This window comes from Schistocerca americana, chromosome 2, assembly GCF_021461395.2.
Source record: "Schistocerca americana isolate TAMUIC-IGC-003095 chromosome 2, iqSchAmer2.1, whole genome shotgun sequence".
NCBI classification, from domain to species: Eukaryota; Metazoa; Arthropoda; class Insecta; order Orthoptera; family Acrididae; genus Schistocerca; species Schistocerca americana.
The window spans coordinates 113,566,674-113,593,819 of NC_060120.1; the positions used below are offsets into that span (position 1 = coordinate 113,566,674).

Here is a 27,146-nt window from a genome sequence, read left to right on the forward strand (position 1 = left end):
AGTATTCCAGTCAACATTGTCAAAAGCTTTCTCTAAGTCTACAAATGCTAGAAACATAAGTTTGCCTTTCCTTAGTCTAGCTTCTAAGATAAGTCGTAGGGTCAGTATTGCCTCACATGTTCCAACATTTCTACGGAGTCCAAACTGATCTTCACCGAGGTCGGCTTCTACTAGTTTTTCCATTCGTCTGTAAAGAATTCGCATTAGTATTTTGCAGCCGTGACTTACTAAACTGATTGTTTGGTAATTTTCACATCTGTCAGCACCTGCTTTCTTTAGGATTGGAATTATTGTATTCTTCTTGAAGTCTGAGGGTATTTCACCTGTCTCACACATCTTGCTCACCAGATGGTAAAGTTTTGCCAGGACTGGCTCTCACAAGGCCGTCAGTAGTTCTAATGGAATGTTGTCTACTCCCAGGGCCTTGTTTTGGCTCAGGTCTTTCAGTGCTCTGTCAAACTATTCACACAGTATCGTATCTCCCATTTCATCTTCATCTACATCCTCTTCCATTTCCATAATATTGTTCTCAAGTACATCGCCCTTGTATAGACCCTCTATATACTCCTTCCACCTTTCTGCTTTCCCTTCTTTGCTTAGAACTGGATTTCCATCTGAGCTCTTGATATTCATACAAGTGGTTCTCTTTTCTCCAAAGGTCTCTTTAATTTTCCTGTAGGCAGTATCTATCTTACCCCTAGTGAGATAAGCCTCTAAATCCTTACATTTGTCCTCTAGCCATGCCTGCTTAGCCATTTTGCACTTCCTGTCGATCTCATTTTTGAGACGTTTGTATTCCTTTTTGCCTGCTTCATTTACTGCATTTTTATATTTTCTCCTTTCATCTATTAAATTCAATATTTCTTCTGTTACCCAAGGATTTCTACTAGCCCTCATCTTTTTACCTACTTGATCCTCTGCTGCCTTCACTACTTCATCTCTCAGAGCTACCCATTCTTCTTCTACTGTATTTCTTTCCCCCATTCCTGTCAATTGTTCCCTTATGCTCTCCCTGAAACTCTGTACAACCTCTAGTTTAGTCAGTTTATCCAGGTCCCATCTCCTTAAATTCCCACCTTTTTGCAGCAATTTTATCTTGCGTGAACTCTTTAACTGAGAAAAAACTATTTTTAGTAGTTATTCTTTAAGGTGTGTTTTAAATTTACTGAGTTCCTTTGCTTTTGGTATCTTTTGGCAGTTTTATTATACATCTTCACTCCTTGGTGAAGCGTAATGATTTGGGTCTTGCTCTATTCATTTTATCCAGGTACGAGGAATCACTGTATTTGGTTTGATGATCATGTACAGAGCTGTTTACTGCATATTGCTCAATGCTCTTTTGTAGAAAAACTGCAGTTTGGTATATGTTTTCAGTTGGAACTATGAGAATACCCTATTTTTCAAATAGATCAATACATTGGGCTCTCCTGTGACTCTTTCTCATTGTTTTGATGGTTCATTTTTGCAGTTTGGGCATGATTTCCACATTCTGAGTATTTGTACCCCGCAATATTATGCCATAACTGAAAATAGAATGTATGTGTGCATAGTATATTCCTTTTAAGCATGAGCTATTACACACTGTGCTTAGTATTTGTAAGAAGTAACATGCTGTACTAATTTTTTAAGGTGTAGTATGCTGTACTAATTTTTTTTTTCCAAGTGCCCTGATATGTTCTCCCCATTTCAATTGTTGATCAACATATATACCTAAAAACTTTTTGCCAGCTACACACATTATGGTTTCATTATGTACTTTAAGGTTTATTATGTTATTAATCTTTTTACATTAAAAGTTACTTTATTATTATTATTTGACCAGTTACGGACCACCACAAGTGCCATTTCAGCTTTTATATTATATTGCTCCATCAGCAAATCACATAGTTTCTCCTTGTGTGACCCACAGCTGCAAGTCATTAATGTAAATGAGAAACAGTATTGCACTTAACACACTGCCTTGAGGGACTCCAACATTCAGATATTCTGGATCTGAAAAATATTTCACCATATAATTAGGGCCACTTGAAATTTGGGATAGCTCTACCCTCTGCACTCTGTCTACTATTTAAGACCTAAACCATTTATTTACCACCCACCTCATTCCTACTGCTTGAAGTTTACCTAGAAGTATTTCATCATCAGCTACGTCAAATGCTTTGCTTAAGTCTAGGAAAATGCCTGTTATTTGTTCTCCTTTATTTATGGCTTATAAAATTACTTTTGTAAATTTTCCTGTAGCAGCTTCTGTCCCCTTATCAAATCTGAAGCAATATTGTACTCCATACAGAAGTTTGTATTCATTTAAATAATCTGTAAGGCTGTTTTTCATAATAGTTTCTATTCTACATCTACATCTACATCCATACTCCACAAGCCACCTGACGGTGTGTGGCAGAGGGTACCATGAGTACCTGTTATCAGTTCTCCCTTCTATTCCAGTCTCGTATTGTTCGTGGAAAGAAAGATTGTCGGTATGCCTCTGTGTGGGCTCTAATCTCTCTGATTTTATCCTCATGGTCTCTTCACAAGATATACATAGGAGGGAGCACTATACTGCTTGTCTCCTCGGTGAAGGTATGTTCTCGAAACTTCAACAAAAGCCCGTACCAAGCTACTGAGCATCTCTCCTGCAGAGTCTTCCAATGGAGTTTATCTATCATCTCCGTAATACTTTCGCGATTACTAAATGATCCTGTAATGAAGCGCGCTGCTCTCCGTTGGATCTTCTCTATCTCTTCTATCAACCCTATCTGGTACAGATCCCACACTGGTGAGCAGTATTCAAGCGGGTGAACAAGTGTACTGTACCCTACTTCCTTTGTTTTCGGACTGCATTTCCTTAGGATTCTTCCAACGAATCTCAGTCTGGCATCTGCTTTACAGACAATCAACTTTATATGATCATTCTGTTTTAAATCACCCCGAATGCCTACTCCCAGATAATTTATGGAATTAACTGCTGTTATTTTTGAAAAGAAAGACAGTAATGGGAAGAATTTTTGCCTGCTTTAGGTAATGAGGGAAGCAACCTGATCAGAATCAGAAGTTTTATTGTCCCATAACATACAGAGTTAAATCACAAGATTTGTGTGTATTACAGAAACAATAATTATTAATTTATATTTTACATAGATTGTTTATAGACTAACAACAGTATTACTGTAAAAAGAGAAAATAATTATTACATTCATTTATTAGACATAAGACTTCTAAGCTTAATTAACAAAACATTTCATCCACTTGCTTTCTTCCTCATATTGCCATATTGTCATTAAGTAATTCTTCTAAAGGATAATAACATTTCTGTATTAACAATTTTTGCAGTTTTTGCTTTAGTTGCCCCATTTCCATGCTGAGGATTTGTTTCTTTTATAGAACGCTGTACATTTTCATGACCATGTATTCTGGGGTTAGTGCAACCAGCTTTAATCTATGAGTGGAAAGCATGAAATTCTCCTTATTCATAATACTATATTGTTGTTTAAAGTCATTGTCTATGAATAACTTGGGGTCACTGTATACAAAAATAATCAGTTCACAAATGTACAAAAATGGAGCACTTAATATTTTTAAATTGTTTAACAGTGGGCGACAGGATACTTTTGGTTTTGCATTAGATGTATTTCTAACAATTGATTTTTGTAATTTTAAGAGTCTAGACATTTTGCTTGTGCCTCCCCAAAAAATAATGTCATATCTTATAACTAATTCAAAGTAGCTGTGGTAAACTATTTATCTTCTCTCTGTACTAGTTGAAAATTACAGAATCTTCATTGCAAATGTCAGGCTGTTTAATTTACTTGCTAAATACTTTATGTTTGAAGACCAGTATAGATTTTGGTCCAAATGCATGCCGAAAAATTTAACATAGTCTGCTTCTTTCAGTTCTTGGTATCTGTGACTACTGTGGAATTCTTTTACCTTAGAGTTTTTAGATTTAAAGTGCAGCAAATCTTTTTTCCCAATATTCAATTTTAGCCCATTTAGGCCCATTTAGTTGCAACCAGTTTTCCAAACTGTGTAATAATTTTGTACAATTGAAGGAATTTGTTTGGGGTCATTGCTTGCAACAATGGCAGAAGTATCATCAGTGAATAAAACTGAGTGTGCATTTATGTTCAGGAGTAGATCATTTATATAAAGTAAAAACAAAATTGAACACAGAATTGAGCCTTGTGGAAAGCCTTGCGAAATAATCATCCATTCAGAGAAGGAATTTCCCTTACTTGTTTTCTGTTCATGAGGTTTCTTGACTTGTTTAAGGTGGAGCTGTTTTTTTTTTTTTTTTTTTTTTTTTTCAGAAACTCATTAATGGCCTATATTGTACTCTTGCCTTGCAGCTGTTTCCTCTTCCTTTGTTAGTGGGGATGTTTTATCTGCTGGTTCTATTCCAGATGGCACTGTTGATACTGCTGTTGTTCCTATGGTTTGGGACACTTCACTGCACTTTGTGTGATTTGCACTTTGTGAAACTATTTGGTTGACTGGGATAAAGGAATGGCCACTGAGCTAGATGTGCCATGAGCATTCCTCAAGATTTCTACAATTCTTTTTACAAATGAAAATTTTTCCCTTCCCATTAAGTTGCAAACCGTGTCAAGTATAGAACGACTCTTTTATAATGTCTGTTATTGGTACTTTTAAGCTGCTAAAGCTGTCTTTTAGTAGACACATTAGAGCTTCAACTGAACTTGTGACCATTTTATTCTTAAATGTATGAACAATCCTACTGATTTCCTCCCCAGTGGTGCACAATAGCAGCATTGTGTAAGGTACATAGTTATTTGTAGCTATATGTTGTACTTTTGGAAGCTTTTCTTGCAGTTTGCAACATTACAAAAGTAGTTGTTTCCAAAGTTGTCCAAGTCATTAGGGTTATCTATTAAACTATGTTCATTTCTCAGTTGTATTTTCACTTGCTTTGTCTTTGTGTTACCAGTTTCTTGTTTTACTATTTTCCAAATGGCTTTGCTTTCATTGTTAGAGATCTGTCTGGTCTTATGCTTTTGTATTCTTTTTGCTTGCTGCAGCAGTTTTCTGTATGTCCTTGTGTATCTGAGAAAGAACTGCAAGAATTCTGTGTCACTCTTATTTTCTTTAACAGAACTGAGATATTTGAGAGTTTCAGAGGATTTTCTGATACCTTTCATTGCCCAGTTCTTTCTACTAGATTCCTCAGCAGAGTGTACTATCTTAGGAAACGCCTCCTCAAATTTCAGTTTGTATGTGTTTATGAATTTGTTAACCTTTTTCGTTTACATGTGTTCCTGGGTATACTTCTGGCCATATCTGGCTAGCCATCTGCTCAGTAAATTTGCACCTTTTTGATTTTGAAAACATCTTTTTGTAGCTAAATACTTTTCTTTGTTTGTTTGTAGATATTTTGCATTCTGAATTTGACCAAAATATTGTGGTACTCCTGATAAGGTAGCTGTAAAAAAAAAAAAAAAAAAAAAAAAAAAACACTATAGATGATAATATGTCAGAATATGGTCAATAACTGAGAATCAGTGATGCATATTGTGATATACCACAATGTACGGGGTATTCAGGAATCTGTTACTGACTTCATCCACTTTCATCATTATAAATCTCTGCAAATAGTAATACGTCCTTCAGGTTTACATATCTTGTGCATCAAATGTGTAAATTTAATGGAAAAGTTTTTGACACCACCATTAGGAGACCCTCATAGGCACAATATAAATAGTTTATAATAAGTGTAATCCATAGTAAATTTGTGTCAGTGTTTGAAAGTTACACTCCTAAAAATTTATAAAGAAAAGCCATGAGAGGAGAGAGAGAGAGAGAGAGAGAGAGAGAGAGAGAGAGAGAGAGAGAGAGGGAGAGAGAAACAAGTAAGTTGAGGATAACCAAAGGAGTTAAAATCCCATGTAAAAGGAAGAGGGACATTTATATAAAGTCCATAATAAGCCAAGGTCTGACATTACCTGCATACTACAAAAAAGTACTCTGTTTTAAGGAAGGTCACTGAAATGTCCTAAAGTATGCATGTCCTTACAGAAATAAATAATGCAGGTAATAAGATTAAAACTACATCACATATTGTCAAATGGGAGACAGGATAGCTAGTCAGCATGCAAGATATCCTAACAATTCAACTAAATGACAATGTGGTGACTGATAATTCAAAAGCTGTGAGTACTTTTGACAGTCACTTTCTAAATGTTTACTGTGCTGATGAAACTGGGCTCAATTGGAAAGCTTTGCCAAGAAAGTCTCTTGCTTCAAATCCGATGTTTACTGTGCTGCTGAAACTGATCTCAATTGGAAAACTTTTGCAAGAAAATCTTTTGCTTCACATCAGGCATTAACAGCACCTGTTCCTAAAGTAAGCAACAATCATATTACTGCTTTACCAAGTGCTAACACTATCGGTAGCCACCAATTATCTGTGCACATCATTGGTACAAGTAAGAAACCACATTGTTTCAAACATGTTAATATGTCTGTGATGGCTATTGTTTACACCTCACAAAAGAGTATCTGCATGAATTGTATGATTTTCATACAATGGTTTGTGGAAGTTTTTGTACCTCTATAAAACTTTTCACTTAAAGATTGGTAAAAGGGAGAAAACATTACTGCCATTTGACAAGGTACCAACTCATCCATCGTGTGATATCTTAAACAAAAAGGGTGAGATCATAAAAGTGATGTTTGTTACACCTAATGTAACCTCCTTATTAGCACTCATGGATCAAGGCAGTATTGAGACTTTCAAATGGTATTACAGAAAATAATTGTTATGTAAGAATTGCTAAGTAAAGATAAAGTGGTGGGGCAGGAGGGAGGAAGTCTGAAGTCATAAAAATAGTGATTTGGAAGATGTGTCCTACATGATCAGAACACCATAGAACAGAATTTGGTAAAAGCTTGGAATAAAATTTTGGATATCACAGAAATTTCTCTAAGTCTAATTGAAAATCACAAACAGAATGATAAGCCCAAAATGCTAAATATACTAAAAGAACTCAATTGTCATGATTGTGATAAATTAGTAGTTCAAGAATGAAAGAGTGTCAATGATGTGGACCAAGGACACCAAACCATGCTGGACAGGTCAATTATAAACCTTATCACTGATAAATCTGATACCATCTGTATCTCATCAACTTGTGATCCAGAAAATGAAGATGAAAATATACTGTCTGCTTCTGAAGCATTCACATGTTAGATATTGCCTTGCCATGGTTTTAGGTTCAAAATGAAAGCAAACAGTGTCAGATACCTGTGTTGCACAATGCACCACTCAGCTGCTTGTAAGTGGGTAGACTTGCTCAGACAGACCAAAGTTAAGAACAATTTTTAAGCATTAATTCTATCATATGTATCACACATGTTTTTTTACTAGCCTCTACGACATACATCCTTACTGCACTTGCCTTTGTAACAACAAAAGTGATTCATGTTGTAATAAGTATATGAGGTTTTTATTTATAAATTGGTAAATAAAAGTTTTCAATTAAATTATCTGAATAACTCAGTTTTCTGAACACCCATGCCACCAGTTAGTTCAGATAATCGATGCTCTACTGTTTTTGTTTTATTGGAAGACATGAACATAATTCACCGTTAATGAAGCTCTTCTGTTTGGATCTGTTTTTTCCTTGCAGGTGCTTTGGATGCCTTGACACGTTTAGTTCTTGTCAATGCTGTTTACTTCAAAGGAATATGGAGTTCACAGTTTAAGAAAGATGCAACGTCACCGATGCCATTTCACATTACTGCCACAGAGGAAAAGACTGTTGACATGATGCATATCAAGAAAAAATTTATGTATACAGAAGCACAACAACTTGAGTCTCAAGTCCTGGAACTCCCCTACAAGGTATTATAATTAAATTTGTGGAACTGTGACACCACATTTTCTCTTAACTCCCTCCATTAAAATAAATTTAGGTTACTCCTTTGTCTTCTGCCTTGCTACTTAAATTTCATACTTCTGAAAGTAGGCAGAGTTAGATACAAGCTATCTGATTTTATTGTAATTTTGTGCTGAAATTATTGTGCAAATAGATTTAAGATTTTAAGGAATACTGTCTTAACAATGGGAACTGAGATCAATGATAAACATCAACTTTAGTTTGTGAGTAGTATTAGGAATAAAGTTCGATCAGTAATCCATAAAAATGAAACAGACTGCAATACTAACCACTTAAAAAACAAAATGAAATGTGAGCTGCTTTACATTGACATTGTATTTTGCAATGAAAGGAAACATTTTTAAATAAATGTTATGATGCTGTAAGTGTCTTGTTTTACACACAGTGAACAACATAAGGAAAAATAGTTGTACGATTGAGAAATGGGTTAAGTAAATAAATACAAAAAGTGCACTGCCGTGGTGCAACATCTAAGAATAGATATAAAAGCAGACCATTATAATGTGTATGAACTGATGGTTGAAAATGGCTATTGATATTTTAATTTCAGTTTTTACTACTTAATACCCTTTACAAATAGCTTAGAATAATATCATCTTCATACTGTTCTATATCATGTATTTGTTGTCCAACCCAAGATGCTTTATCTACAAAAACTGTCATGGTTTTTTTTAACAAATTAGTAGTACCAGAGGATTGTTTTTTTCATACGGGCCTAACAAAGCAAAGTTTATGTATATGGTAAGAATGTTATTGCAGCAATGTTAAATTTTTCTTTTGATGTTGGGTTGTTTTGTTTGTTCAGTGCTTTCAACAGAGGTGTTGAAAGTACCCTTAGCAATTTTTAGGAGGTTAATGTGAGTAAAATATTTAAAATGCAAAAAATACTCATGTAAAATATTAATTATAACCACTTTCTTTTTTTACATTCATGCATACCATCACTTTCCCACAAAGAAAATTCAAAACTGTTACTGTGAATAGTGTGAATAGTTTTTTATTCGTCTCATAACAAACAATTTCTAATCATATGATTAGTGTACAGGAGACACATAAAAAAATGGATAACACAACTTGGGCCTAATTGGTACAAAGAATTTTAACATTAATATAAACTTTTATTTTTCTTTCCTCCCTTTTGTGAAGGACAGCTACATTTACACACAAGACTATATGTAAATTTATCCTGCTCAAATGTTCAGTTCGTCCTTCATGAACTCATTTCATTTTCATTTCATTTCATTTTATTATCTTCCTGTATATCATTTACATGATGTAGGAATTGTCACAACAAAGTTATCATACTAGTACAAGTACTACAGACATAATAATGGAATATCACTTTCAAGGCATTTTTAAAAGTACAAGTTTAGACATACAAATTAAAATTTTTGGCAATAAAGTTACACACAATCAAAAAGTACTCATCTGTGTCATAGAAAGTTTTGCTTAAAAGGTAATTTTTAAGTTCAGTCTTAAATTTTACTTCATCTATTATTGCCTTCATGTACACTGGCAGAGCATTGTAGAGTTTTATTCCAAAATAACTTACATGCTTTTGGGTTTGTGTTGTCCTTACCCTTTCTACATACAAATTCTTACGAGTTCTAGTATTATAATTATGGCAGTCCTCATTTGTGCGTAGATTTTTCATATGTGCTCTTGTACACAGAATGCTTTTAAATATATACAGTGATGGTATTGTGAGTATTTGCAGTTCTTTGAAAAGGGGCCTACAATGAGTTCTTGGAGAGTTATGTGTTATGATTCGTACAGCTCTTTTCTGAAATTTGAAGATATCTGTTAAGCTTGATTTAGTTTTACCCCAGAACACTATGCCATAAGACACGATGGACTGAAAGTAAGCAAAATACACTAGTCTAGTACAGTCTGTGCTGCATACTCTAGATAATATCCTCAATGCAAAACATGCCGAATTGAGCCTGTGGGATAAGTACTTGAGATGGTCTTTCCAGCTTAAGTTTTGATCAATGTGCATGCCCAAAAACTTTGTGGATTGTACACTCTCTATCTTCTTATCCATTAGTTTTAACTGGAGGTCCATATCTTGAGTTGCTTTGCCATACTGTATACAATTTGTTTTACTTAGATTAAGTGTTAACTCATTAGCATTAAACCAATGTTGAATATATTTCAGGACTATACCAGTTGTGGTGGTTAATGATTTTTTATCATCACTTATAATTATGCTAGTGTCATTTGCGAACAACATTATTTTGGTAGAAATATTAGGATTTTTTATGACATTTATATAAAGCAAGAATAATAAGGGACCGAGAACACTGCCCTGTGGGACACCTATTTCCAATTTCTTTGCATCTGAGACCCACTTGATTTTCTGATTTTTATGCTCTGCGATGATTTCTACCACCTGAGTTCTATCTTGAAGGTAAGATTCAAACCACTGCTTCACAACTCCCCTTACACCTCTTGCCACCGTCTTGTTTAACAGAATTTTGTGATTTACTGTATCAAAAGCTTTAGATAAATCTAAGTTAATTCCCACTACACATTTTTTAGTGTTGAGACTCCTGACAATATCTTTGGTATAGGCATGGATAGCTGATTCTGTGCTGTGGCCTGAGCGAAAGCCATGTTGATTGCAGTTTAGAAGTTTCACACTGTTCTAATATATTACAGGGTTGGTTTTCACTATACTTTTTTATTTAAAATACATTAAAATGGTGTATATTCATTACCTAAATCCTCTCTGAAAGCACAACATCTTTTTCCTCACTTTCCTTGTATTTAAAGCAGTATAATTTTAAGCTTTCTACTGTTCTTTGTAGAAAACTTGCATGGTTAGATAAACCATAGCCAATGTTTTGTGCCATGCATTTGTTTTTCAGATGCAGTGTGTGGCATTAAAACTGATTTCCAAGGATACTTTGTTTTAAATTTTATTTCTAAAAAGAATAGCAAACTTAGAAAGCTGTTATAGCGGTTCCTCTACCCTTATCATCACTGTAGTAGCAGCATTTGACAAGTATATCATATAGCTTTGTTTTCAGTGTCTCTAGGTTCATACTCAAAACATTCTTTCCTTTCAACTTGTTATGAATTTCCATTGCCATATACTGAGGAGACTGCACATATAGGTTTAAGCGATGAGTGGGAAGCATAAAATTGTCTTTGTTTCTCATGTTGTAAGCATGATTGAAACAGTTTTTCTCGAATAACTCTAAATTGCTATGTAGAAAGATGATAATATCATAGATGTATAAGGAGGGAACTGTTAATAACTGTTGTTTTTCAAATAGTGGGCGACATGATGTCCTTGGATGGGCAGTACACATGTTCCTTATTATTCTTTTCTGTAACTTTAGTATGCGCAATATATTGCTTGAATTTCCCCAAAAAATAATACCATACCTTACAACTGATTGAAAGTAGCTGTGGTATGCAATTTTCCTTGTATTCATGTCTGCTGCACCAGCTAATATTTGCATAGCAAATGCAAAGCTACATAATTTGTTTAACAGGTAGTCAACATGTTTATTCCAATTTAAATTTTTATCTAGGTTTAACCCTAAAAACTTCACAGAATCCACTTCTTCTATATCCTGATTTTTATGACTTATTTTAATTTCTTGGGGCTTTGGCTGTTTTGTTCTGAATTGGACCGTGTGGGTTTTGGGGATGTTCAGTCTTAATCCATTCAGTTGGAACCATGTTTCTAGTTTGTTCATTGTGTTTATTATGTAGAGAGGGATGTTTTCTGACTCCTGGTTTTCAATTAATACAGATGTGTCATCTGCAAATCAAATCGATGGAGCATTCATATTGTTTGGTAAATCATTAACATAGAACAAAAACAAAATGGGTCCGAGTATCAAGCCTTGAGGGACACCTTGGGCTACTGTTTTCCATTTTGAATAGTAATTTGCTGCATTTGATGAGACAATCACTCTTTGTTTCCTATTTGATAAGTATGAAGTGAGCCAATTTAGAACATTACCCTTGATCCCATACTTGTCAACCTTATAGATGAGCAGTGCATGATTTACAGAGTCAAAGGATTTTGTGAGATCACAAAATATTCCTGCAACTTTATTATGGTTGTCTAATGATGTGCTGATCTTGTCGATAAACTTGTTAATTGCATCAGTAGTACCTTTGCCACGCTGGAAACCAGATTGGTTTTCTGTAATAATATCATATTTCTCCATAAAATTTCGAATCTGCATAGCAGTAGCATTTACAAAGATTTTTGATAGGACTGGAAGGAGGGAAATGGGATGATAATTCCCCATATCCTCTCTTGACCCTTTTTTGAGCAACAGTTTTACTTCTGTATACTTCAGCACCTCTGGGAAGCTTCCTTGTTCAAAGGATTGGTTTATTATTTTAGATAATGGGTATCCTATTATTTTACACACAAATTTAAGGACTTTTGCTGGTATTCCATCCCAACCTGCAAAACTTTTGTTTCTTAGTTTTAATATAATTTTTTCTACATCTATTATTGAAACTGTTTTGAATTTTGTGAGGCATTCAGAATTATGATTTAGTCCAAAGGGACATACATTGTTCTCATAATCTGCAACATTAACCGCTGATTTCACTACATTAATGAAGAACTCATTGAAGCATTCTGAAATTTGAGCCAGATTTACAATGATCTCATCTTCAAGCTTAATTGTACTAATTCCATGTCTAGAGGCTTTGATACCTAATTCGTGTTTTACAACTGACCACACTGCCTTTGATTTATTCTCATGTTTTAAGATTAAATTATTATTTGTCATTTGCTTTGCTACTTTGACAACTTTCTTAAATGTACTTTTGTATCATTTAACATATTCAATAAATTCAATTTTTTTTATTATGTCTTAGTTCCTTATGTAGCTGCCTTTTCTTAGCACTGGAGATTTTTATACCTTTAGTGATCCATTTTAATTTTGTCATTTTATTAAAATAAGTTTTTTGTGGAAACATTTCATTGAAAACACTTAGAAAATCCCTTAGAAATGCTTCAAAATTTACTGAGCATGAAATATTTTTATCAAAGTGCCATTCTGTCTCCTTGAGCTTATAATGGAATAGGGTCAAAGTTTCTTGGTTGAAGATCCTTTTTACATAAGATTTTTTTACATGGGACTTCTCTACCTGCTCTGGGTAGCTCAATGAATAATGCTGAATGATCAGAAATTCCTAGTTTTCATATTAAAATGATCTGTGAAAGTGATAATACAAAAATGGAACCAAGTACTAAAAAAACACATCAGCAAAATGAGACTGATTGATCTCTTATAAAATTAACAGATGTGCCAACAATCTAGAGAACATGTTGTAATGGGCTGTCAAATGAAAATGAAACAGATAAAAGAAAGAAAGTAAACTGTTCATTACGGTACCTCAAAAGTAATCACTATAACTGTTACGCATTTATTCCACTATGACAAGATGGTCACTGCCTTCATGGAAAAATGTTTGTGATTGTCTACGAAACCATGATTTTACCGAGGCATGCACCTCTCTGTCTGAAGCAAACTGACCACCATAAATGTCTTTCTTCAAGACTCCAAGAATATGAAAATCATGTGGGGAGATACAGAGACTTTATGGAGGATGTGTATGGGCTTCCCAGTGAAACTTCTGCAGTGGAGAGGAAACAACCTTGGCAATATGTGGGCCCTATCAATAATGTAAAAAAATATTTTTATAAATATTTTTGTATTTGACTCACTCCACTTTTCACGTGTTGAATCACAATCTGAGGTCAACAGAACATGAAATAAATAAATTTTGGACAGTGGACAATTTTTATGTAAGCATTCCTGAATTGCACAGACATTAATGTCTGCAGGAAAGGCAAATAACCATCATACCATTTGACTCACCTATCTCTCCAGAGGAAATGTTAATGAAAGCACTGTAGAAAATCTCTTATGCTCTTGATGTAGCAAAACAATAATTTTAAAAATGGTGATTATGCTGGCTCATCAAGGATGCCCTTACAACAGTTTGCAGGTTGGGGGGGAATGGGCCTGGAGGTATGGTATATTTTTAATATTTTTGAAGACGGATGGTGATTCGTAAGTAGCCACAAAAATTTTTCACCTTAACTGTGTTAAAGACTATTGTAACTCTGGCCTTTAAATCGTTTTCTTGAAAGAAAAAAAAATGACTATACTCATAACATGCAGGCTTTCATGGCCAGCGTCTTCATTAATTAAAACATAGCCGAAGAGTAGAAATTCTTCCTCCTGATGTTTTATTGCCAACTGTGGGCAACATCTTCTGACCACCTTGGTGGATCTAAAAATTGTTTCAACTGGAAACTTGGCCAGAACATTCACAATACAGTCCATAATATTGTGGATAAATGAAAGAAAACTTTTCCAGCTGATGGTTATTGTTGTCATTGCATGTTTTTGGATGCTTCTGGGATGGTGTGCTCAATCTCTCATATTCAGTGTATGCATTTGTCTTAAAATCCATTTTCAAATGATTTAGTTCCTCTTGCAAATAAATTGGCTCACATATTTTACTAGCCCTGTCCACCAATGTTTTAATGACATCTCTCTTTTGCCTGGGATGATGGTTTGAATCCTTATGGAGGTAATGATGGTATATAACAATATTGTGAGAAGGAAAGTTGCTACTCACTGTATAGCAGAGAAGCTGAGCCGCAGATAGACACAACAAAAAGACTCTCACAATTAAGGTTTTCGGCCCTGGGCCTTCTCAACAATCTACACACTCACACTCACGCAAACACAACTCACACACACAACTGCAGTCTTAGGCAACTGAAACCACACAGTGTGGTTGTATCTTGTATGCCAAATATTAGCTCCAAAACCTAAAAACTAATAATGCATCATTCATAGGCAGTATTTGCTACCTCGTGTTCTCTTCCATTCCCTCTAGAATAGAAGATTTTACCTGTGTACAAGCAAAAGGTAGAAAATTTTCTGCAAATGCTCATTCGCATGTGTTTGCTTCCTTTCACTCCATTGAAACCAGGCTTTAGGTGCTTAAAATTGATGTCTGTGAACTCCGGATAATTCTGCTATGTGGTACTGCATGAGTGATTTGCCGAGTTGTATGCAAGGCAGGCAGGGCTATACAAACTGCTGTTATAAGCTGTTCTTTGCATGACAAAAACATGTAACTTCAACAGTTTCTACAAAATATTTGCAGTGCCTCTTAGCAGCTAAAATTTTTGGCAGTGCATTTCTTTCATTGTCTTCTTCCTGTGGAAAAAATTTCAGGGTACATTTTGACATGTCTTATTAGACCATTCCCTTGTCAGTATCTCCTTGAAGAAAGTTCATTGGACTGCTGTAAAGTGGTTTTCAGGTATTGCTCTAATAATGTACACTCCACATGTTTTAGCTAACTTTGATGTTTTTCACGTCTGTTGTCTCCATCAAACCCCCATGGACTATTTCCAGTTCTCATAGAAAATATTTTCATTTCATCACTAAAATTTTAATAGTTCCATCTTCAGAGGTCATTTCTTTGAGTCTTGTACTAATAATTTAGGTTCTCCCAAGGATGTCATTATTTGTATTGGATGAAGAGTGTACGCTCCACACACTGTAAACCATCTTGGTAGAAATGTCTGACATGTAGTGCACCCCTGATCCATTTAGGGGGACTCTTACAACTCTCAATGGTAACAGTAAACTCCCATTTATCCAAAATGATCAGGATGGTGGCCAGTACGGATAACAAAAATTTCGGATAAACCAAAGTCCCTTGTTTTCATGTGTGAATTGCATCAGTACTCTGAAATTCGATCATCAAATGTGCTTAGGGTACATAGAATGTTATTGATATGGTTGTGAATAAGCTTGCATGTTTTTGACTGAAAAAATGTGTTGACATGTTAAAAAGGCACCAAAGTATGATTGAAAACTCAAAATTTTTAAATGTTATTAGGTTGTTTGTTTTGCATTCTTACAGAAAAAAATCTGCTGTCAGCAGGAAAAAACAGTTTTGATTTTATTACCTACTCTTTTGAATAAAAAATGAGCTACTGTACAAAATTATGAAACAAATCTAGAGATTACTCAAAGGAACAAAAAATTTGTCTAGAGGAACTTTAAAGTAAAAAAAAAAAAAAAAAAAAAAAAAAAAAAAAAAAAAAAAAAAAAAAAACACTTATGGACATTAGAATTTTTTTTGGTAAAAAGTCTGTTATGGTTTTTTGGATTGAGAAACTCTTGTTGTGGCAATATATCCCCAATGTTGGAAACAAATGATTTCAGGATAAGTCACCTCCTCCTGCTGGCTGATGTACTTCAAGGCAGTTTGGATCACTTCATAACCAACTGTGTGAGGAATCTTTTTCTCTGCTTCGTCATCAGACACAAATTCTTCTGACACTTTCTGATTGGTTGCAATTTGGATGATTTCTTCCTCACTCAAATCAAAAAAGTTGTTTTCCATCCACTCTTCAACGTCTTTTAAGTTTGCGTCTTCACAGCCCGGTAGCTTCTCCAGTAAATTCACCAAAATTACATCATTTTCACCTGTTTCTGGCATGTCATCTTGAGTTTTGGTGTTGCCTCGTTGTTCTCACCACTGGTGAGTTGTCTTATGATCTAAGAGTTTTTTTCCAAGACCTAACAAGAGAAATAGGAGAATTAGATTCCAGGCTTCAGCAGTCCAATGAATGACACTTGAAACATTGATTTTTATAAGAGCTTGCACAAAATCTTCTTAGGCATCAACAGCACTTATTAAGTGTTCCAACAGCTTGCATCTGTAATGTTTTTTCATCACCTCAAGAACACCTTTGTCCATTGATTGATATAGAGATGTGACATTTGGTGGGAGTAACACAACTTCGATATCCCCATCTTGTAGACCATCTGGGTGAGGAGTGTTGTCCACAAGATGTAGAGCTTTTTGAGGAAGTCCATTTTTCTCCATGTATTTTTCTACAGCTGGAACAAACTCTGCCTGGAACCACTCTTTCATGATGGCACCATTCACCCATGCCTTAGACTGATTCGTGTACCTCAATGGCAAAAGTTTATCAGCTGGTTGCCGTCTAAATGTTCTTGGTTTTTTGGATTTGCCAATTAAAGTAAGGTGCAATATATGATTGCCAGTGGCATTACTGCATGCAAGGACAGTAATTCTTTCTTTGATTTTTTTTATATCCAGATGCCATTTTTTTTGTTTAGAGGCAAAGGTTTTGGTTGGCAGCATTTTGTAATTCAATCCGGTTTCATCAGAGCTGTAAAGTTGATCGGCAGTATAACCTCCTTTTTTCATGATTTTGTGCAGTTTCTTCTTAAAATCAGTGATAGCAGCTTCATCCCTGGATAATGATTCACCGTTGATGACAATTTCATGAATGCCATGCCACTTCTTGAACCGATCGATCCAGCCATCACTTCCAAGAAATTCTTGCTCCTTTCCTTCAATCAGCTCATAAAGAGTCATCGCTTTTTGAGAAAGTAGAGGACCTGAAACTGGCACACCTTTGTCTCTTATTTCATCATACCGTAAGAATAAGGACTCTTCTAACTGAGGATGTGCATCTTTTCTCATTGTTTTTCGAGATTTCACTGTGCTCCCTGATGCTTAGGTGGAACAAAATTTTTCAATTTCTGATTGATTTGTCTTCCAATCAGTAATTGTACCCCTACTGTTGTTCAAATCCACAGCAACTTTCATGGGTGGCTCACCAGTATCAATTCTCTGCAAAGCGCGAAGCTTATGTTCCAACAAGATCACATTCTTTTTTCGTTTCATGCCTGTAGTCACATTCAGAGTTTTTTTACTGACACTCAACTTATTCTTTTTTGGTTTTTGGCCAGTTTTATCTCTGGACATTTTAAAACATGTAGTGTGAGCACGAAACATTAAATGGAAAACACACAGACGCATGACTTGACAACACTCTAGGTGTATTAGGCAAAGCTTTTGACTTTTGAAACCACACTGTGGCAGTCATCTATCACCTCTCCCCTGTCCTACCCGAGCCCACATGGCAACACAAAAGTGTGTTGTACATTCACTGTTTAACTCTCAAAAGCTCGGCTTTATCTCATGTATCGACGACAGGTGGAAAGTGTTTGGCATTGCACTCTCATTCTGTTTCGACAGGGCTATATTGTGCTGCATAGAGCGATACTGTACCAATGTACTTCCAAGGAGTTCCATTAGATGACAATGGCATGAAACCATGCAATACGAACAGGAAACATAGTAGAACTTCAACCCACACAGGCACAAATTGACGCCACTCAGACTTTCAACATGCACCAATGCACTGATTAGCAGAAGACTGCCGAAAAACACCAGGAAATGCATGGCTCCAGGTGCAGACAAGTTGAAACTTGTCAAGTGTCATTCTATCTAGCCAAAGGTGTAGCTGTGCAATGCATCAGACAGTGCCAATGTGAGCTGCGAAAATCAGAAAAATTTGTTCGGATAAAGTGGATTTCGGATAAATGTGATACGGATAAACAGGAGTTTACTGTGTAGGATGTCCTGGCATAGCTTGTCACAGTACTTTTGAAATTTCTGGCTCAAGGCTTCTACTCAGCTCAGAACTAGTTCTGGGGACAATACTGCAGCTTCACTGACACTCTGTGAGCAAGATTGATCTTCCTACTCCCTCTCTCAGTCACTGGAATGATCCAAGGATGACTTCATCCCAGATGATACGCTTTATTTGTTCCAATGTACTCCACAGTCGGCAGTTGGCTGCACACTGTTTCCTCAATGGCTGCTATAATAGCTTCTTCAACACATTGAATGAGGCATCCAGTTATAAATAGAGAGCTCACAATGTGATATTTCCCATCCCTTGTTGCCATTTCCCTAAGAGGTACCATTATTCATTGTATATTTGAACTGCTGATGAGTAACAGACCCCTATACTTTGGTGTTTGCTCTCCTAGATAAGGGACAGGAGGCTTCTTAACTGGTGACGTATGCCTCAGTGGTTCAGTTTCAGTTTCAGTGGCAGTCAGTATGTCACATTTGTTGGCTGTGTTGATGGGTGCAATATTCTGAGTTCTCTTTAGCACCTGCTTTGCCTGTACAGGGGCCATACATCTGTACATCTGCATCCATACTCCACAAACCATTGTGATGTGCATGGCAGAGAGTATTTCCCATTGTTATGACTTTTTGCCATTACATTAAAGTATGTAGTGCAGAATGAATGATTGTTTAAATGCCTCTGTGCATGCTGCATTTATTCTAATTGTATCTCTGGAAGCTCTATACGAATGTTACTTAAAGTGTTATAATGTGTTCCTAGATTTATAACTTAAACTGGCTCCATTAACTTTCTAAGTAAATTTTCATGGGATAGGTGTCCCTATCTTCCGGCATCTCCCAATTCAACTCTTTCAACATCTTGGAGACTCTCTCCTGTGGTTTGAGCAAACCTGTGATCATTCATGCTGTCCTTCTTTGTATCCTTTCAATATCCCCTGTTAGTCCTATTTTTTGAGTGTCCCACCACTGCAGTAATATTCTAGGATGAGTCTCAAGAGTATCTTCTATATGGTCTTCTTTGTATACTGATTGCGTTTCCCTAGTATTCTACCAATGAACAGCAATCCTTTACCAACAACTGGAACCTTGTGTGTATGCCATTTAATTCTCCTACAAAGTGTTACACCCACATAGCTCTATGAGCTGACTGATTCTTGTTGTGTCTTGTTGATGTTATGGTATAGGATACTAAGTTTTATTCAGCATTTTAAGTTTTAGATTTGTCAACATTTAAAGCAAATTCCCAATCTTCGTACCACTTTGAAATGTTATCAAGATCTGGCTGAATATTTGTGCAGCTTCTTTCAGGCAGTGCTTTATTATAGATAACATCATAATCTGTGAAAAAGTCTGAGATTACTATTAATGTTGTCTGGAGCCTCTAATCTAACACTGGAATATCACTCACTGTGAAAAAAGATGAGTTGTAATAAAGCCTGTGCCTATTTGCAGCAGAGAAGGCAGTATCAGTTAGAGAGGATGGTCCTCTAGTTGACTTTGATATTTTCAGTTCATGACTCTTGGTGTTTTGTCCAACACAGACATTGAAAGCAGTGTCAAATCATTTTATAGCAGTCAGTGATTTCCAGCTGTTTGTGAACAACAACTAACTCATCCAATGCCTGAGAACAGCATTCACATTGGGGCTGCATTCTGACTGGTACAGTGTTTATTCAATAATTAAATAATTAACTTTAAATTACCTAGCTGATATCATTTTAATTTCAGGATCTGTTATGCTACAAGAATAGCAAGATCCCATTACGAGCCAAGACTGCAACATCTAAGAAAGTGAACACTGTCTTGAAAATTCCTGGCAGATTACAACTGTGTTCTGAATTGGGACTCAAACCTGGGATCTTTGCCTTTTGTGGACAAATGTTCTACTGACTGAGGGGCCCAAACACAACTCGCAACAAACTACAACCATTGAATGAAAGACAAGAAGCACCCAAATTGTTTTAATTAACAAATTTACAGTCATAGTGACTCATTCAAAAATGCAATTACCAATGAACAGCAGTATACACACATACACATGCTATAAGAGTGCAGCAGAGAGCAGAAGAAGTAATGTTAATCCAGACTCCATGCAAAATGATATGGCAGTGAAAAAAAATTGATCATTAAAAACTACTGAGCAGCATATAAAGAATTGTTAATAGCACACGTGGCTCAATGCACCTACAAAATTTTTGACCGTAATGAAAATACCACATCTTTTTTTCTAACTCCACTACAAAATAACACACAGATAATAAAAGTAGTTTTCAGTTTCATATAATTACAAAATAGTAATAGTAATCACAATAATAATGATGTCTGAAGAAATAGTATATGAGCCAAAAGAGGTTATCTAACAAAGGTAATGAAACACTGCACAGCATAGAATTTTTAATAAGCTTTAAACTCAATCATGACTTTTCATAATGAGCAAGTCAGTTTTGCCAAGGCCAGTAAATTTCATGTTTATCATAGATTGAGTCTGTCAAGGTGTATTTTTAACTTTTCAAAGATTTTCATGAAATATGCATTTAGATGACTGAACTGTGATTGTTGACTGCTTCTGATAATGCATCAACATAATCATTTCTGGTACACTGAATCAGAGTTTTCAACAACTTATACTCTTGATACTTCAAAAACTTGATAAATACCTGCTTATCACATGCCAGATTATGTTCTTTAAGACGGTTAATGTAACATAACATAATACTGATTTGAAGAAATAATCAGTTTTGCTATATTTCTACTTATTCTACTGCAAATATTATGACTGTTATTGTTCTAGGGAGATCAGCTGAGCATGGTAATCATTCTTCCAAAGAAAATTGATGGCCTTAGAGAACTTGAAAGGAAACTGGTAGATGTGAACCTCCCTGACATCTTACAAAAATTGCGCAAAGTTGACGTGAATGTATATTTACCCAAATTTAAGCTGGAACACCAGGTAGATCTGAGTGACACTTTGAAAAAGGTGAGCCAATATCTAGTTTTCTTTCATATTTCTAGAGAGCTACAATAATTTCTGTGTATGCTACTCCTAGCTTTGGTATTAATGAGATACTAGGCAGTCAGCTAGCAATGGTATGATGCTTGTGGTGTGAGACAGCAGTGTAATGACTGTGCACTAAAGGTTGTATCACTCCTATTGACATACCCCAAGCATGACTGCTGCTCCACTATGAGTGTGTCTCACTGTCACCCAGAGAGTTTAATACTGTCTGAAAAAAATATTTGTCACTTTTGTCATAAACTGTCTGTACAAAATCTGCTTCGTTTTTCTTTAATGAATTTCAAAATGGGCAATTAGAATTATACGTATTAGTAGTGCTGTTGATTTCATTGATGTGTAAACCAAAGATAGTAGTTCATTGCTGCATAAAAGCAACTAATCATCTCTGGTACACCAAACAGGTATTTTCAATTAAATTCAAATCATCATTTAAATTTCATGCTCACTAAAATCACTTTTTGGATGATTAATTACCATACTTTTCACTGATAGCAACTTGAAGTTCCTTGCCTTTCAGAAATTATCAAGTAAACTATCATAAATTTACTTTGTCATAATATTTCAACAGAAGAGGTCAATGAACTGCTTCTGTTGTGCATCATATTGATTTCTAGTTTTAATTTTTGTACAGCAACTGTATGAGGTGTCCTTTCAATATACAATTTTCAAACTGTCTTCATTCAGGTATTTTTCGGAATTATTTACCTCACAGACACATTTCTATCCTCAAATAACTTCAAACAGATTTACTGTATAGAGCAATGAACATTTCATTGTCACATAATAAAACTTTAGGTTCTTCAGAATGTAAATGAATGCAGTTCTGGCTAAATTAGAACTTGAATGATACAAATCTCAAAAAGAACTGATACATCTTTTTTACACATAATGCACCTTCAGTTTTTTTTATAATAATTAACTACAGCATCTTGACATAGTTGGCTGAATCTCCTCACAATGCACAACTGTCAGCTCAGCTGCAAACTGGTCCAGCATCTCTTTGGCAGCAAAACAGTACCAGAAGATTTTTTTTTCCTAATTGGAACTGAAATAAGTTTTATAATCTTGAACTTAGAAATGTAAAGTCCAAACAGTGGAAACTGTAGGTTGGAATATGGACAATATTAGGAAAAGGATAGGTTGCTACTCACCATAAAGAAGACCTGTCAAGCACAGACAGGCACAATGAAATGTCTGTTACATATTATAACTTTTGGTCAAAGCCATCTTCAGCAAAGAAACTACACACACATTAACACAAGCAAGGACTCTTCAAGCATATATGACCTCTACCACTGGCACCTCCGACTGGAGTGCAACTGTCATGTAATAGTAATCTGAAGTGGGGCTGGGAAGGGGGAGGCATAGCAGGTTATGGGTGGGGAGAGAGAAGAGTGCTGTCCGGTGGGATGTGCAGGGACTAGGTCATGGTCTGACAAAACTGCCAGACACAGTGTCGGGAGGTAGAGTGTGGGGAAAAATTGGGAGCAGGAAAGGTGAGGAGCAAGGAAGGGGAAAGGACAGGTGAGTGTATTGGCAGAGAGCAACACACACTTATTGTGGGGGATGTGAAAAGGGACGAGGTGATAGGATAGAGGGGACTGTAGGTTATCATCAGTTCAGGGTGTGTTAACTTCAGGACTGGAAAATGTGTTTTTAGGGTGACTTACATCTACACTGTTCAGAAAAGCTGGTGGTGGAAGGAAAGATCCAGATGGCCCACATTGTGAAGCAGCCTCTGAAATTATGTATTTTATGTTTAGCTGCTTGATTATTTAGACAGTTCATCTCTATGCTCCATAATAATTAGCAGACTGTGACGCCTAAATTCTCCAAACTCATACCCTTTTTAAATAATTAATAAGATTTCAGCTTTCACTGCCAAACAAACATGATTACTGATTTGACGTGTATGAAGTTCAGAAGAATATTTGTACCTACTGAAATATTAAGAGACAGAATTGATGATCGGTACTTTCTGAGACTCATCTTCAGATAGACTCATTGTGAAGGCTAAATTTTTATCTGCACTTAGGAAACAAAAATAACTACAAATGCATGTTTTTGTTAACTACTTGTCATTGTTTATATTGATGACATAAGGTCTCATCTCTTCTTGTAGGAGATGTGCCATTGCAGAGTTTTCTACTTGTGTATCATGACAACCCCTTGTGGTCACTCCTTTCTTTGGGCTTTTGTACATTTTATAAACCATGTGACATTAATATTATATTTATTATTTACTTCATTCACCATTTACCACCTCCAGCAGAATAGGTTTGGAGATTAATGCGTGATTAATTCCACTTCTTTTAGAAATATTCTTAAGAACTACTATCAATAATTTACAAACTTGCAGCATGCTGCAGGCGAAATATAGTTCTGCAACTTGTCTTGTAATTAAAATAATTTGTTGTAGCTCTGTCATGAGTTACATTGAGAAGTATTTTTTATTTTATTTCTTGATGGTGTCTAGTTTTCAACACCTGTATCCATTTTCAAACAATCTGTGTTGTAATTGTAACAAATGCAGGCCATAGCCTATGTACAAAAACTGCCCCTGCAATGATCTTCAAAGCATTGCTATGGCTGACTCTACAACAATAAATACACCATATAGGACAAACATCAGAGTTTTTTACTGTCCATCCTATGTGGTGTATTTACTGTTGTTGAGTTGGCCGTAGTGCCGCCTTGATCGTGACTGAAGGAGCAGGTTTTGTACTGTGAGCTAACATCCAAATGATGTTTGGGCTTACATGTCATTTCTCGTTGTCAAAAAGTCTTGGCTCAAACTCGTCTAGGGGTTGAATTGCACATGTCGCATTACATATCCTAAATTAGACACTTGTGACCCTTTGGTTAAATTGTCTGGCTGATGGCAAGTTTGCAAAATACAAAGTTAACATAACATATAATAACAGTAATAATAATATTGGGAACTAAATTAATGACCCATAAATGATGTAGGCCACACAGTTGCAATTGGGTTAGAATAATGTTTATTCAGGAAGCAAACTAATAGCAAAAGTGGTCGTATTTAGAGTTACTGTTACACTGAAGCGCATATCCATTTGACACAGTTCAATCATTCACAATCCCATTGCAAAATACAAGTTATCTATGTGAAAAGTTAGAGTTCACATCAGGCGCACATTTTTTGACTTCCTAGCTGCCTAAATACCGACTGTCTGCTTTCGCATATCAATCCATATTGTACCCTTTGGTGCCTCCAGCTGAACTGTCCACTTTCGCATCTGCATCCGAACTGTTCACTTTGGTGTCTCCAGCCCCGAACTGTCCGCTTTCACATCTGCATTAGCGCAGTTCCTCTGCCCATCCCTGGCAGTGTTTCCTGCATGCCGAAAATCCTCGCTCAACTGACTAGGACAGTACCCTTTCCTGAAGCTGTCCATCTGATTGGCTTCAGCTTATTCTAGATTATTTTACGTTTTAACATGTTTCACTAATCAAAGCTTGACCACTTTCACGTTCTTAATAAAGTAATAATAATATCAATTACATAATAAATGTTAAATTCTTTTACATAAAACCAATACAATTTCCTTCTTAACTTTGAATGTCATGGCCAGTAGCCTTGCACCAATGTGCTTTCTGATAAATAAATAAAGAACAAAAGTAACTACTATGCATTAAACTTTACAGCAAATATTCTATTACCTAATGATTCAATAAGGAGTCATGCAGTCATCGTTCAACGTGTTTTGTGTGGAGGAAATTATGATTTGATGCTTAACTGAAAATACTGATAACAATAATTTACTATAACTTTTAAACAAATAAAGTTACAGAGTTGATATTTACAACATTTGTCATTTTAATGGTGCACTTTTATATGAAATGTCAATTGTTAAGATCAACTAAAGTGTTCAGATTTTAACATTCTGATCTTTGTTACAAAACTTGTGAATTTAACTTTAACAGTAAATTCTAAACTATTATAGATATGATCAATATTCAAGTTTTATTGGGAACACCATGAAAATTTATGAAGGATGGTAGATTAAAATCGTTGTGGCTTCATTCCCTGCATTACTACAGAATTAAATAGTTTTCATAAATGTTTCCCTTAATGGCCAATCATAGGTCCGCCATACTTAACACTGCTATGTCTCCTGGGCCACAAACGGCTTCTGTTGGGTTTCCTTGTGACATAGGTTCTCGTCTGTCTCACTTGCACACTACAGTGCTTAGGCCTCAGTAGACAATAGACGTCTGTGAGTTTCCCCATCTCGTGGTGAATCTGCGCCCTTTGTGGCACACAGTCCTCAATCACAGGGTTCATTTCACAATTCCTGAAGGCTGACTCTTTTAGCCATATACTTAAATGACAGCGAAATGCTCATTAACTCACAGTACACAGGCATATTTGACACACTTAAGATAAGGATGGTTTGAAACTAACACAGGTGTCCAAAACTAGCCACCATCAAGAAATAAAAAAAAAGATACTTCTCAGTGCAACTTATGATGGTAGCTACAACAAATTATTTCAGTGTCAACATTGTTTACTTCATATAGTTATGCTATCTTGTAAAATTGGTGTTTAAATAATTGATCATAAATCTCAACTTTGAAAATATTATAGCACAAAGACCAATCAGATATTTGTAAAAAGATTTTAACCATGTCTTTTTATGTGAGTTTGCAGTCTTTGTGAGTCTGCGTCTTGGTAGATCAGAGTGCATTTGCCTCTAGGATTCTGAGGGTCTATATTCTCTCCAGTGTCAGACTAATTGTTTTTGACATAAAGCAATGTTCTGTAGATGTGTAAATTAACAAAAGCCAATTACTTGAGCTTGATAAAGAGTGGAGGACAGTGATTCTTTGGTTTAACTTTGCTCATTTTTTTGATTACTTTTTTCTGAATTTTTCAGAACTTTGGTGACATAGCAGGAAGATCCTAATTTCAGAATGCCATAGGAAATGTGTGACTGAAATGGGCCAAAATACACCCCCTTCAGATACTTAGTAGTAACTGCATCTGTCAGTTTAAACATAAGATAGCACACTTACACCATTCTCTTGCAGACATGATTAATATTTTCTCCCAGTTTAATTCAGAATCAGCATGAAGGCTTAAAAAATTTTACTGATTCACTTCACACAGCTAAAGTTAACTCCACAATTAGTTGCTTTGTTTTATGAGTATTACAAAGGAGTTCATTAGAAAAAACCAATTCGTTGCTAGTTCTAATTCTTCCTGCATTGCCTAATGCAGTCGTATGGGGTCATGATGTGAATTGAGAAGTATTGTGTCACCTGCATAGTACACTATTGTACACTATTGAATTTGCTCCTACATGATAAATAAATCACTAGTTGCAATGATGAAGAGAAAAGGATCTAGGACCAATCCCTGGGTAACTCCAGTCTGAACTCCCTTCAGTGAAGAACATATATTTGCATATTTTTAACTGAGACAAACTGTCTCCTATTGCTTAAACATAACTTGATTACAGCTAAAGATGGGTAATGTATGCCACAAATTTCCAATTTTTTTGAGCAGGGTGTTAAACAGTAGACAGTCAAAGGCTTTGCTGAGATCACAAAGTACTACTGATTCTAGATCCTTATTTTAAAATGCATCTAACATGTGGGTAACAACCTCAGTGACAGAAGTAGTGGTATTGAATTCTAAATTGAGGAGATTGTGCTTTTTGAAATAGTTATTTAGCTGGTTGCACATCAGAGACTCA

General features: G+C 35.6%; 1 protein-coding gene across 7 annotated transcripts in view; it reads left to right on the plus strand.

Annotated features, from left to right (window-relative positions):
- Positions 1-27,146, plus strand: part of LOC124596608 (leukocyte elastase inhibitor-like) — a 170,053-nt gene that overhangs the window by 69,635 nt on the left and 73,272 nt on the right. For all 7 annotated transcript variants that reach the window (XM_047135827.1, XM_047135828.1, XM_047135832.1 and 4 more), the window contains exons 5-6: positions 7,641-7,855; positions 21,202-21,387. In XM_047135827.1, the coding sequence (XP_046991783.1) occupies positions 7,641-7,855; positions 21,202-21,387 (401 nt within the window). The remainder of the gene's footprint in view (positions 1-7,640; positions 7,856-21,201; positions 21,388-27,146) is intronic.